The sequence below is a fragment of the Gymnogyps californianus genome, chromosome 3 (genome assembly GCF_018139145.2).
Source record: "Gymnogyps californianus isolate 813 chromosome 3, ASM1813914v2, whole genome shotgun sequence".
Lineage (NCBI taxonomy): Eukaryota > Metazoa > Chordata > Aves > Accipitriformes > Cathartidae > Gymnogyps > Gymnogyps californianus.
In genome coordinates this window covers 77,359,703-77,373,313 of record NC_059473.1, presented here as the reverse complement: position 1 = coordinate 77,373,313, position 13,611 = coordinate 77,359,703, and the positions used below count along the sequence as shown (strand labels likewise).

The window sequence follows — 13,611 nt, the reverse complement described above, 5'->3', positions numbered from 1 at the left end:
CCCTGCTCCGTCGGCTGTGAGATTTTGGGGGGTTGCTTGCGTGTGGCTTGGGGGGCACCGCAAAGTGACAGGCTTACGCTAGTATGCAGTTGGATGTATGCTAAGACTTCGGCTCCCTTTAGGGCGTTTTGAAGAAGGAAAAAGTCTTCGGCGTAATCTGAAGGACCCCTCTCCCTGCCCTCCTGCCGAGGGAGGGTGCAAAGGACCACCCCCCCCAAAAGGGAAGATATCTGCGGAAGCGACGAGGAACGAGCTCGGAGGCGCCGGGGGCGGGGGGTGGTCCTCTCCCGGCTGGATACAGCGCGGTTCCCGCTGGAGCTACTTCTGCATCCGCATGGAGTGAAACATAAACAAACGCACACACGCACCGCGGGAGCGGCCGCCGCTCCGCCGGCGCGGAGGGCAGCGCCGCGGGCACCTCCGGCACCGCCCGGCCCCGCGCTGCCCGCCCTGCGCTGCCGCTCCGGCTCCTGATCTGATTATTCCCCCCCCCCCCCCCCCCCCTTCACCCCCCCCCCCGCTCCGGCGTGCGCATCGCCCGCGGGGAGCGGGGCTCGGGGTGCAGCGGAGAGCCTGCCAGCCCTTAGCGGAGAGCGGCATGCCCGCCCGGCGGCCCCCCGCCTGCTAGGCTCCCGTCGGCACCGAGGAGGCGGCGGAGGAGGAGCGGGGTCGGCGGCCGCCCGCCCCGTCGCAGCGCCCCGCCGCCGCAGCCGCCCGCGGGGGAGGCCAAGATGGCAGAGGCGTCGCCCCCCGCCCCGCTCTCGCCCCTGGACGTGGAGCTGGACCCCGAGTTCGAGCCGCAGAGCCGCCCCCGCTCCTGCACCTGGCCCCTGCAGAGGCCCGAGCTGCAGGCCAGCCCAGCCAAGCCCGCCGGCGAGCCGCCCGCCGACGCCGCGTCCATGATCCCCGAGGAGGAGGACGACGAGGAGGAGGTGGGCGGCTCGGCCATGGCCGTCGGCAGCGCGGCCCCCGCGGCCGGAGAAGCGGCGGCGGCGGCCACCGCCGTCCCGGAGGAGACGGCGCGGCTGCTGGCCCCGCTGCCCGGAGGCGGCCCGGAGGGGCCGAGCCTCTCGCCGGGGGGAGCGGCGGCGGCGGGCGGCGGGGGGCTGAGCGGGGGCCCGGCGGCGGCGCCGAGGAAGTGCTCGTCGCGGCGCAACGCGTGGGGCAACCTCTCGTACGCCGACCTCATCACCCGCGCCATCGAGAGCTCCCCGGAGAAGCGCCTCACCCTCTCCCAGATCTACGACTGGATGGTCCGCTGCGTGCCCTACTTCAAGGACAAGGGCGACAGCAACAGCTCGGCCGGCTGGAAGGTGAGGCGGGGTCCCGGCGGAGCCACCGCGCCGCCCCGACGGGCGGGCTGCCCGCGGGGCTTGCGGCGCGGAGAGGGGGTGGCCGGCGGCTTTCCCCGACGGCAGCCGGCCGGGCGCTGCTGCTGGCCGTGCTGGTGGTCGCGCTGTCGCCTTTGCTTATTTTTTTTTTTTTTTTAAGGGAGGGGGTAAGAAAAGTTTTGTCTCTTTCGTGTTGCTGTGTGCAGGCGGTGAGGGCTCCTAACTCTGGGAGCAGGGGAGACGCTGGAGCAGAGGTGGCTTCTCTGGTGCACAAGCACATAAGCGGGGAAAGAAAAAGAGGGAAAAAAAGGAAAAAATATTTTTAAGGATGGGGTTTGGTTTTGTTTTGTTTTTCTAAGTTATAAGTACCTTTGGTGTAACTTGTAGTGGAAATAAGCAGAGTTGCTTTTATCCAGGGTCAGCCTGAGTCTCAAAGCTGAAATACAGAACGACTGTTATTTGCGTCAAGAAATACCCCAGTGGTTTCCCACATGTTCCTCAAAGGCAATAGAGGGAAATTCGGGTCTTGACATTTCTTCATAAAGTTAATCAAAGCGTGGAGTTACTGGCTGCTCAGCCACAGGAACACTTGGTTTGCGTTTTCTGCTGTGCCAGTGTATGAGGGCAGCGTCTACTGATAAATCCCGTATATCCGAGCATTTTCTGTCCAGCATTGTGACAGTTAGCAGCTAAGATTACTACCGTTTTAATAAGTGAGAAAAAAAAAAAATCTGGTTTTGTGGCTTGTTTACTTAGCGCATGCAAAAGCACGTTGCAGACAGGCAGGGTTTTGCTCTCAAAGACAGAGTCTAATAAGGCCTACCAGGAGCCGGTGCTGCACGTAAAGCACATTTGAAGTGATTTCCAGAACTGCTTTTTTCTCCTCATTTTCCATGTCCATCTATTAGTGTCTGTCGGATGCGGAAATGTCACGTACTTGCAGCTGTACAGAAATGCAGGTGCTGCTTGATGTCGATACTGTTTGCAGAGGGAAATCCCGGTACGGTTCAGTCGCTGCCGAGGGCCAATGCTGGCAGCATCCGAGACTGAGTTTTGAATGGATGAGTGAAGGCGAATTTGCCAGAAGTTTTATTGTGTTACAGAGAAATTAAATTTCCTCTTTGAATCTCTCTAGCTTTGGATCAGGGGATAGCTTACAGTATACAAATTGGTCAGAAATACTGTATGGATGAAACATTTCTGGCAGTTTTTGTATTAGCAGCCGTGTCTCATATTTTGGTGCCTGAGTGGGACTTGCTGCTAGGAATTGAAGTACAGCTGTATGATTTTTACCTTCCAAATGGAGCACTGTAGAGGAAGCATTTCACTGACAGACTTGTCTCAGGCTGGGGAAAATATAAACACAAAGTTTATTGGTGGCATAGCTAATTCAAGACAAGGCTTTTAAAAACACAGATCCTTTTTACAGCTTTTGCGTCTGTATTAGGTGTTGAATTTTGATCTGACTTTACAACTTCGACACAGAGTGTGATAAAGCGTTACATCATCCGATGACAGCCCGTGCCTTTATAAGTTGTTTGGTTTCATGCAGAAGCAGTGGCTTTAGATGTCAGCTGCTATGACAAATCCAGCCTTTTTATCTGATACTTTGAATTTTCAGTAAATTCTCGATACCCGATTCAAATGAAGACTTATCGAACAATGGGGCTGATACTGTTTCAGCTGAATTTGGTGGCAAAACTCCCATTTGCTTCAGCAGAAGCAGGATCTGGGCCATAACGCGAAGTGCTTACATTGATTAGTATGCTTAATACAGTCACAATTTTTCTGACAATTTATACTGTTAATTCGATATTGATTCCTTTGCTGAGCAGCATTAACTGGTACTTGGAGCTAATTAAAATGTTAAAAACTTGGATCCCTTGAGATTCCTCTGATATAATTTAGTTCAGAAGTTTCTCACAAGCCTTTAAGATGACCTTTCTCAGGAGATGCAAGCACACTGGTAGCAGAAAATTCTGCCTCTTCTCTGACTCTGGGCTGTCTCTGGAAGTTAGGGTAAGGCATTCGATCACGTTAACGGTGGGTGCAGTTGTGTGTGGGTGGTAGGGGCATGCTGAAAGGGGCAAAGGAGAGGTCAGGAGCTAATAATTTGCCAGGCATCCAAAACTGCAAAATTTAATTCCTTAGCAGGACTAGGGTTTCTTTTAATGTACGCATATACATTCAGAAGAGGACTATTTCAGAAGAGGACTCTCTCAGTTTCTTGGCTGGAACGTAAATTAGTTTGTGCAGAGGCGACACTCTTTAATAGAGACTCCATCTTAGTCTCCCGATGCTAAAACACATTATATGTTATTATCATCTTTGTTTCCCTCACAGGTAATGAATACATCTCTTCAGGAACTAATGTCAGCTTTTCACATCAGACTTTTTCAGATTGCTAGTTACACTGAGATTTTAAATGAACAGAAGATAGTTCTGTATCAGAAGGCTTTTATCTTAATTTAGAATATTTTTACACAGCTAAATTCGTCTTTGAAGGCAGCAAGCCCGTTTAACAATATTCTGCTCTGGCAATGAGTGGTAAAATTGTCATTTTAAACAAGGGGAAGAAGAGAACTTGGTTTTATTATCTTATGTATTATTATATATGAAATATTAATGCCATTTCCAGTGAGATGTGCTGAATACCATAATCCATAAACATAGCTGGGATTATACTCCTCAAAACAATTATTTTAAAAGCTATAAATTAAAGTTACAACTATCACTTTTTTTTTTTTTTTGGCCTCGGGCATTAAAGCAGAAGTGAATATTTCAGATGTGGTTAGGAAGGCATATACTACATTTCCGCTAATTCAGATAAGGTTTGCCCAACACCTCCCCCCCCCCCCAACAATCTTCTTTGCCTCCCCCTCCCCCTGGCCCCGGTGGGACGTTAGCTAACCTAATACTGCCTGACAGCTAACTAGGGCAGTAGTGTACGGTGCATTGCTGTAGAGCCGGCACGCTGCGGACGCTGTTGTGTGCCACGGGCAGCCTGGTTTGATACAATCCCGTACGCTTCCGAATCACTGGGAAGGGTTTAGGTGCATGCTTCCGTATCCGCTTACTGTCTTGAATACCGATGGAGGGTCAGTATTTCTATTTATCATCACTGGAGGAGGGAAGAGGTCTGAGGCTGAGCGGGTTTCACCCTTGTGAAATGCACTGTGCCAGGGGGCTGTTGCAGATACTTCCATAGAGCTCCTCGATGACCAGATCTACCCGTCTTTCCAAATTCAGATATCTGTTACCCTGTCGATGTCCTGCAGTCACAAAACTAGTGAGCTGACTTAAAAAGCAAGTTTTTCACCCCAGATATTTAGGATGCAGTAACTCGCTTCACTCAATAATCCTGAAATAGAAAACTAAAACACCTTTGTGTCTGTGTGTATAGCAGAGGTGCCCGGTTTCACTATAGCTTGAGTACTTCCATATCTCTTCCTATAATGCTATTTTGTCATTTCTTGCAGCACTATCTCGTGAAACAGTCCTTTCTACATGAAGAGTACACTAGGGGGACTATTTTCCTCTTTGTTGAGCGGTATGGCAAGACTATGAATCTGGTCCTTTATACACAGATACCAGCAATTCCCAAATTTAAATGCAACTGATTTGCTTTGATTTGTTTTTTATATCAGAAGCCTATTTGTTTTACACCTGTTGCATTCATCTTCCTCATGAAAGATAAATACTAGCTGCTGGGATACTTACTTTGAAGGGGAGATTTTTGTAAACTTTGTGCATGGACATTTCATTGTTCCTTACCATGTTTTATTGACCAATATGTACCGAAGGGCTACAGTCCCTTCAGCACAGCAAACACACGAGTCTCTTCTCTAATTACTGAGACTTGAAAAGACTTGAGAAATTTGCCAGCGATGTAGACAGATGTCTAAATCTGTTAGCCAGATGCTGATACGCAAGATGTGTTGGACTTTTTTTATCATCTTTTTGCAAAGGATGTGGGAAGGAAGCAACACCACTCTCTGTTCTTCTTGTTTCTCCTTCCTCGGAGTGGCACACAGCATCTTTATCAGGAGTGGCAGCATAAAACTGGAGTTTGCATCAGTTTCATTTTTTCTCTGCTGTCTTTTTTTTCTTTTTTCTTTTTTTTTTTTAAAGACTATGTTTCCCAGTTAACTGCTGGCATGAATATTTTTTCCAGTCTTCTATTATATTCTTAATTTTTTTTTTTTTTTCTAATTTTGAGCTACCTAGCTCATCTGTACAGAAGGGTTTGGGTTGCAAACTGTAGCCTGATTATTTTAAGTTTTGATCTGCCAAAGTGAGCACGGGTTTAAGCACGTGAAATAGATCCTTGGGACTTCACTGGGATTACTTGTGTGCTTAAACTTACTGCTTAAGCATCTTACCTGATCAAAGCCTTACTATGTAGTGCTTTAACAAAATACTCAGTAACATTTGTAAGTGAATTTTGTGCTGAGAAATGTAGAGATGTGCGGTTCCAGCCCCAAAGTCAAAACCGCTAGATAACAAGCTTCTTGCATCAAAGAGAAGTATATTTTAGTATCAAAGTAACAAATGACTTTCTAAACTTTCCAGTAGAAACCACATGTAGATATTAGCGCACATTATTATTTTATATCTGTAACGTACATCAAAGATCTCACTTTTCCCCAGCTCATGCAGGCAGGTGACAGCTATTAGAGGAGAGAGACACCGAGTAGCTCTCCCAGAATCATTGACATTGTTTGATCCACAGTGTGACAGTGAGGAGCACCTCCACTGAAGGACTTGTTACATTCAGATATAAGCACATTGCCTTGGTGAATGTCATCGGCTGCAAAGAGTCACAGGCTCTGATAAACTTAACTTCTGATGTGAATGGGAAACCTCCAGTGAATGGTGCTGGATAGTATTGCTGTCGGGTAGACCTGTGTAATAAATACTGGAATCAATGTTCCTCAGTTCTTCAGAGACAGAAGGTTACCTAAAACAGTCATGCAACATCGGCGTTGTCTGTAATAGGTTATTAGTGTTGCTATTTGAGCATATTTAAAATAGGAAGCTTGAGAGTCAGAGATTGGCTCCTACACTTACCTGTGTGTTTGAAAGTACAGGGTTAATGCTAATAAAAATTAAATCACCTTAGTGGCTTTTATATCCGCTGTATTGTATTGGCTTGAACAAACACTGTCTGAGACTATCGGGCTGGGGAAGAGAGGTGTCGCGGCGCTCCTGCCCCAGGACGTCCTGCTTCTGCTTGGTTTTGTCCTGGTAAAGCGAGCAGTGTCTTACACACAAGGCCATTTTGTATTCGGGTCATTTTGGTGGTGCTACACCACTTTGCTGTAATCCTGGGAGATTAAGGGAGGCTGGGCACGTGCTGGTGCATTTAGAAAGGCGAGTGATTAGGGTTAGCCCGGTGGTTTTGTGAAAGCTCTTTGTGCTGACGTGGACAAAGTAGAAGCCTGGAGTCAGTGGCGTCCTTTGCAGAAGGCAGGCAGTGCTGGGGCGGGTGCAGCACCCCCACACCACCCTGCAGCGGCCGGGCTGTTTTCAGCCAGCTTGCGTGGGGTGGATGGGGAGAACAAGCATGAAATCTCCCCAGAAAATTATGGTGGGTGTGCTGGGTTCAAAGGGAGTCCGAAGGGATCGCCTTGGAGATAAGGGAAAACTGAGGATAAACAGCCAAAGCATTTCTCTAGGTGGCAGCCTCCTAAAGGTGCCTTGCAAGATTTTGGCAGCCAGCTATTTTGCGTGGAAGTATGGTAAATCTTTTGTGAGGATTGCTTCTTATTTGCAGTGCAATTACAGTGGGTCTTAGCGTAGTGGTGGCTTGCCAAGGGAGAAACTGAAAGTGTTTCCTAATGCAAGTTGTTACTTAGACTAAAATCCTTGTGTGTTCTTGTTTCTCTCCCACTTTTTAAAAAGCCTTACTACTATCTCTGTCATAGAAAACGTGCCCAAGGGCAGGGTTATAAAATGGCAGCATTAGTTTCTTTTAAAGGCATGAGGCCCTCTGTGTTTCGAGGCAGACTCTCTCTGGAGGAGGGCAAGCTCTGAGCATCTTCCCGCCACTGTTTCGTTCCCCTTGCCATGAAAAACTGCAGTTCCCAAGTCGGCGCTGGAAAGGGGCCACAGCAGTTCAGGAGCGAAATAAAGTGTTCAAGTAATGTGCATAGTCATTCAGTTTTCGGGAGTGCTGGCTCAGCACACCGTGAGTTAAGTGAAGATTATGCTTAACCTTTTATTTGCTCTTTTTTTGTGCTTCTACAAACTTAGACTGTTCTTTTCTGTTACAATTTCCTGAGCATTGCCACACACTAAGCTTGGAAAATGAGGTGCATTTAGCCAATTTATGGCCTGACACATGTTAATTAACATTAATTACCTGCTTGAATAGTCCATTTAGCACTTATTATTAAAAAGTGGCTTGTCTACAGAAGGGGATTTTCCTTCAGAGTGAGATGTTTTGTTCTAACTTGCTTCAGACAAAGTCATGATGGGGTATCCTGTGCTTCTCTGCACAGCTATACCAGTTTCCTGATGTTCCAGTTGTGTGTGTGGGATACGATTGCACCACTGACGGGCACCAACTCCTTACCTATGTGCAGTTGACATTTATTTGACATCGGCTTAGCTTTCCCAAGCAAACCAGCATGTTTCCAAGTGGTTTTTGCTAGCAGTGGGTACAGCTCTTGCTTCTCTGATCAAGGCAGCTGGAGAAAGAGCCATACTTCTCAGCTTGCCAGGAGCTGCAGGGAGATCTGGAGGCCTGCGGTGATGTGGCCCCAGCCCCTGTTTGGGGTGGAGGGGTAGGAAAAGCTCAGGTGTGCAAGGCTGGAGGGGGTGCGTAGGAGTTGCTGGGGTGCACTGTGGTGCCCTGCAGGGAGGGTGTCTTCAGCTCTACATGGCCGAGGATGATGGACCTTGAGGCTCCTGCAGCCTGTTGAGAGCAGGCCACTGCTGGAGTGGAGCATGGTCTCCAACAACAGCAGGTTATGTCTTGCTGTATTCATCAGCTACATTATCTAAGTTATCTCCTGGGCAATGTGTTGGGCAAGGGTTGTCACAGGTCATTGGTCTAAAACCTGTGAGATGAGGGGAGTAACAAGCAGAGAGCACTCGTTCAATTTCTAAATGCCAATATTTAAAAAAAAAAAATTTCCATTCCTCAATTCCCCATCCCCCAATTCCTCATTCCTGTCTTGGGAGGCTCCAGGGACGTTATGTCCTACTTCACCTTCTCCATCTTTCCCTTCGTAACACCAGCCAGGAGGGTTGCATGGCGTGTGGGCTGCCTCTGTGGGAAATGGAGGACTGGCTCGTAACTGTGCCGGCATGTTGCAGAGTATAGCTGCATTTTGGTTGGGGATACAGCATGGAGGCAGTTAGGCTACAGGACTGACAAAGAGCAATATCAGGGCAGTGTAAGGGGTTGGGAACAAGAGAGCGATTGCGTTAGTGCTCTGCCTCATCCCTGTGGTGAAACAGCAAGGGAGCTGCCTTTCAGTGGGGCTGGAGAAGAGCATTGCTGTGTCGCCACTGCTTTTTGCCAGAATGGTTCCTCCTCGTGCGGCACCTGGCTGCGAGGTCCAGGAGGAGCCAGTCTTGCCCTGCAAAGCCAGAGTCCTTTCTCTGGGCCACCTCTCTTGCATGTTTGCTCAAGGACTGACATGCTCGTAATTCTGCTTTGCAGGGAATTTGAGGCAGGTCAGGAGTTAACAGCATTGGTGTCTTGTTAATAACTCTGTGTGTGTGTCCTACCTGGACTTTGCTTATTGGGGCAATTTTCTTTATCTGTACACTGGTACCTATTAAAAATAAAGGCTATTTAAATACTTCTACTGATATAAAACACCTTTGTAAGGTTTCACTGACAGAGAAATGCCTTTCTGGGGATTTGTACTGGTAAAGAAATGCCTTGTGAAAATTAGCTCTTATAACAGACTTGTGCTAACGAATTGAATGGATTGCTTGCTCGATCGCAACATGCTATGTACTTAAGAGCTGAATTATGAGATGCTGGGTTCTCACTTGAACATGTTTATTTGGCAACGTATTCTTTTGCTGTTCTTTTTTATTTTATCCCTGCTGGTGAAGTTGCCACTCACTACGTGTAAAGGGACGCACGAGGGAGGTGCGCGCTGGGACAGGAGGGCAGAGGCAGTCTACGGATCATTGCTGGAGGGCTGGAGGAAGACCCACTTGGAGTGAGGAGGATGGCGTGTGGCACCAACAGCTTCTCGTCAGGGCCTTTGCAGCTTGTGCCTCCAGGTCTCTCGGAGAGCGCTGCCCGCCAGTTTTGGGGGGCAGGAGGCTGCTTGCAGTAGGTGTGGGGCTCTGCCTGTGCAGCCTCTGGCTGCTGTACACCTGAGTGCTGCCGGTGGTCAGGTGCGTTTCCGTGGGGTGAGTCACTGGATCATGCCACTTCTGCGTCCCTTCAACCGCTGCCCGTGCCGAGACGAAGGGTGGGTCCGTGCTGACGTCTCCATGCCAAAATCCTATTCAGAGCTCCGGAATGTGGGCAGGAGGCAGGAGCGCTGCCAAAGGTGCCGTTTTTCTCCTTTGACGCCTACCTCTGAGGCTGCCTTCATGCTTTGCGTTGTGCTATGGGTCTGCCTGGAGGCTGCTCGTAACCCAGCTCTCAGCCTTGCAGTGCCTTCAGGCCAGCCTGCTTCCCCATTCCTGGCTTTCTAAGACCTTCATCTCTCCCTAGGGAGCAGTGGAGGCCATGGGCATGCCCAGGATTGTGACCAGTGGATGGGACGCAGTCCTAGGAAAAAGTTTTCGGTAGGTTTGCTGGCTCCTGAGTCGCATGAGCAGAAAAGGGCAGGTCCGGGCTGCTTGCCAGCACTTGAACAGGGAGTAACATCTGCTTATCCTGACCCCAGAGGAGTGGGAGGCAGCAGATAAGTCAGAAGGCTGATGAGGACAGACAACAGTCTGCTGGGGGATGACAGATAGAGAAGCACCCAAACACATAGGCACACATCCTCTTGGGCTTCACTCTGCCTCCTGGCTGCTGCGACTGCTCAGTTCGTAGTGGGAATGAAAACTGGTTTGCATGGATGCAGCTCAGTTTATGATGGTGCAACTTTCATGGGTAGATGAAGTAAAGAGAGCAGGGTCTGACTCTTGTCCCTGCTAAAGGCCATGTTAAAGCAGCAGTGGGGCTCTCCTACGGTGCTGCAGCAGCATGCATTTGCATTAGTGTAAGTAAGACTCAAGCCAGCAGTGCTTAAAATCCTGATTGCAGTTGAGCCTGGACTCCCTGTGAGGACTGAGCATGACCAGGGAGTGTTAGTGTTGCACTTAAGTAAACAAAGCTTTGTTTAAAAACGTATTAATTACCTAATAATATTCAAATACAAACAACTCTCCTAGTCTAGACAGCCAGCACCTCTGACATTGTAGACAATTTGCCCTTATAACTTAGTGTTTTCTCATGCTGTACCATGTTGGTACACTTTTTCCAAAATAGGATGCAGAAGAATAAATATATTATTCTAAAGAAATAATTTTAGGACATGACTTCCAGGGCCATATTTGTTTTATCTAGAACGCGGACTGAATTAACTTGATATATACCCCAGTTATGTGTCAGTGCTCTTAAAACCTGCTGTATTTGTTTTTTTTTTCTCTCCACGCCAGCTCTTCAAGCAGCTATTTCAGCTCTCTGAAGACACGTTATGACCAAAGTTAGCCCCACTTTCTCACATGAAATTTGCAGTGTAAACATACCTTTAAATGCAAGACTTAATCCAGATCAAAAGTTTCTGACTTTGTGGGTATTTATGAAGTTAGGCTGTGAACCCCTATCTTGTGTAAATATATTTGCTAGTACTTCATGGAGGATTTATCAGTTTCATATATAAAATTCTAGATATGCTTAGTACATAAAATTTGGCATCTGAGAAGTGAGAACAGCACTCAACAAAGAATGTCTTTGTGTGAGACTCTCATAGGCTCCCACATTATCACCTTTTTTGCTGACTGGTTTTGTGCTGAGAGCAGTGATGTGGTTTCCTGAAAGCCTGTAACCTACTGTTCGTTCTGCAAAACTGCTCTGGACCTTAACTAATTTTCAGAGAATGTTTCTTTTCCAGGAATTCGTAGGAGAAGGTGACACCAGTTCAAGTCGTGTCCTGAGATGCTTGTAAGCTGAGACACGTAGAGCCGCTGTCCCTGTTTTTGTGCAACACGATCTGTTGTGTTTAAAAGTTTCACTGTATGGGGGAACTCAAAACCGTTTGTCTGAGATGTCAGGTTTCAGAGTGAATGGTGCTTCTTTAAGTATTCATCAAGACCTACAATGGGAGGCTGCTGGTGCTACGATGCCTTTGTAGGAGAACAGCGTTGGCACCAAGAATGATGCTGCCACTGAGAAGCTGTAAAAACTCTGAAGCATTTTGTGACTCTTGTTCAAGCAGCTTCTGCTTTTGTGTAGCCTGAGCCATATATGTGGCCCAGATAAATGGGCCATATCTAAAATCTTTGATTTGCAAATGGAAGTCATGTCAAAGCTGTGCATGGATTGGGCCAGAGGTTTCCAGCCTAGTTTGTGCAGCAGCCAAAGGCTTGGAACCTAATACTATTGTTTTCATCATGATGTTGACCGTGTGATTCTCACTTCCCATAGCATGTTGAGATTTATTTCTTGCCCCAATGCTCTTACAGCCTGGTTCATGCACGGCAAAAATACTTCTGATTAAAATGTACTAGAAAGTTTGCACACTTGGGGTAGGAGAGAAATCTTTTATAAGGAGCTGTTTTTTATAAAGCTCTGGGGAAGGGAGCCGTATGCTTAAGAAGGTATTTGAAAATCAATAGTGAGGCCATTTCACATACAAAAAAAGAGGGAAAGTGTGTAGGCCATAAGGTAGTGGCATACGGGGCTGGGAGGAGGAAGGACTCTGTGAACTAGCAGTAGGGAGTACATCAGCCTGATCTGTGTTCATAGACATCTGATGTCTACTGGGCCTAGTGGGGTAGCTTGGAGCAGGTGGAAGAAGCATACTGTTTACCTAATTAGAAACATAAATAAAATCTTTCCAACATTTTTCTAAATTAAAATGCTTTTGAAGCATATGTCAGACTTCTCACATCCAGGAAGGATCTCTAAAACCCTGCCGTTCCCCAAGGAGGCTGTTTCTAGCCCACCTTCTTCAGGGCTCTGCCAGGTAACAAGTCCTCCTGGTCGGAAGATGGAGTGGGATGTGTATTAGCAGTTGGAGATGTTGGGGTTCTTCCTGAGTGCACCTGTGTTCCTCTTTAATCAGTGGGAAAAGGTCTATCATTTGAGGCGATAGACCAGGGAATTGAAAAACCAAAGAAAATGATCATGGTTGAAATCATTGAAGATAGGATTTCACCTCTGTGTATTTATTGAGAAGTTGGTGATGGTGGGGAGCAGGGCCTGGGCTGCTATACAGTCAGAGCGGCTCCGTATCTCCAGTGTATTTTAGACACCGAGGAGACAAAGATGATGCTAATTGCAAGAGAAACTACTTAACTGCTTTGTATTATGTGTGAAATGAAGGGGGAATAACACTGATTGAATGACCTATTTTGACTTTCTCAGTATAATATGTTTAATGTTTTAGTCTTTTTCTGGACAGTGAATTATAATTTTATCAAATCCTGCTGGAAATGAATATGTTGCTGGGCAAAGTATTTTATCCTCGTAGTTTTAACCGCAGAGTTACCTCTTGCCGCTTGACTCGGTGGCAGGAGTTTTCTGTTTCGGCTGGAAAGGTCTTTTGCTATGCAACACAGCGACAGCAGGGTTATTTTAATACAAAATAGGGACCTGTCAGGAAGAATATAAAATAGGGCACTGAAGGAGTCTAACTTAGAAAGAGAAAGGGCATAAATCTCCATCTCTCTCTGATGACAGAAGGCCAAAGTACAGCAGAAACGTTTCCCTGCTTGTAAAATGCTGGTCCTGATACCAGAGAAGTTGTTCTGTTAAAGGCACAGCTGTATCTAACCTCCTTACAAGTTTTTTGACTTTATTTTCGGTACATAACTGGATGTTACATAAGGGGATTCTTAGACGACGAAGCGCCTCCGTTAGGGTCTGCTCTGCTTATTGTGCCATTACAGAAATTGTTTGCTGTTTTGGACCAGTGTCAGGCAGAATAATACTGAACAAGTCCCAGATGAATGTGGGTGGTGAAAGGAGAAAAATAACTTCAAATAAAGAGGGGTATTATCAACTGAGCAGCCAGTGTTGATCCTATGGTGCTGAAAAATGGAAGCAGGAAAAATAGTCTTTTTTTTCTTTTTTTTTTCAATGTGGAAA

The 13,611-nt window shown here is 47.2% G+C and overlaps 1 protein-coding gene across 2 annotated transcripts in view; it reads left to right on the top strand.

Annotated features, from left to right (window-relative positions):
* Nucleotides 1-593: 593 nt before the first annotated feature.
* Nucleotides 594-13,611, top strand: part of FOXO3 (forkhead box O3) — a 109,418-nt gene continuing 96,400 nt past the window's right edge. Inside the window, exon 1 of one of the 2 annotated variants that reach the window (XM_050894475.1) lies at nt 594-1,313. In XM_050894475.1, the coding sequence (XP_050750432.1) occupies nt 732-1,313 (582 nt within the window). In that variant the 5' untranslated portion in view covers nt 594-731. The remainder of the gene's footprint in view (nt 1,314-13,611) is intronic. The other variant, XM_050894474.1, reaches the window with a different exon arrangement.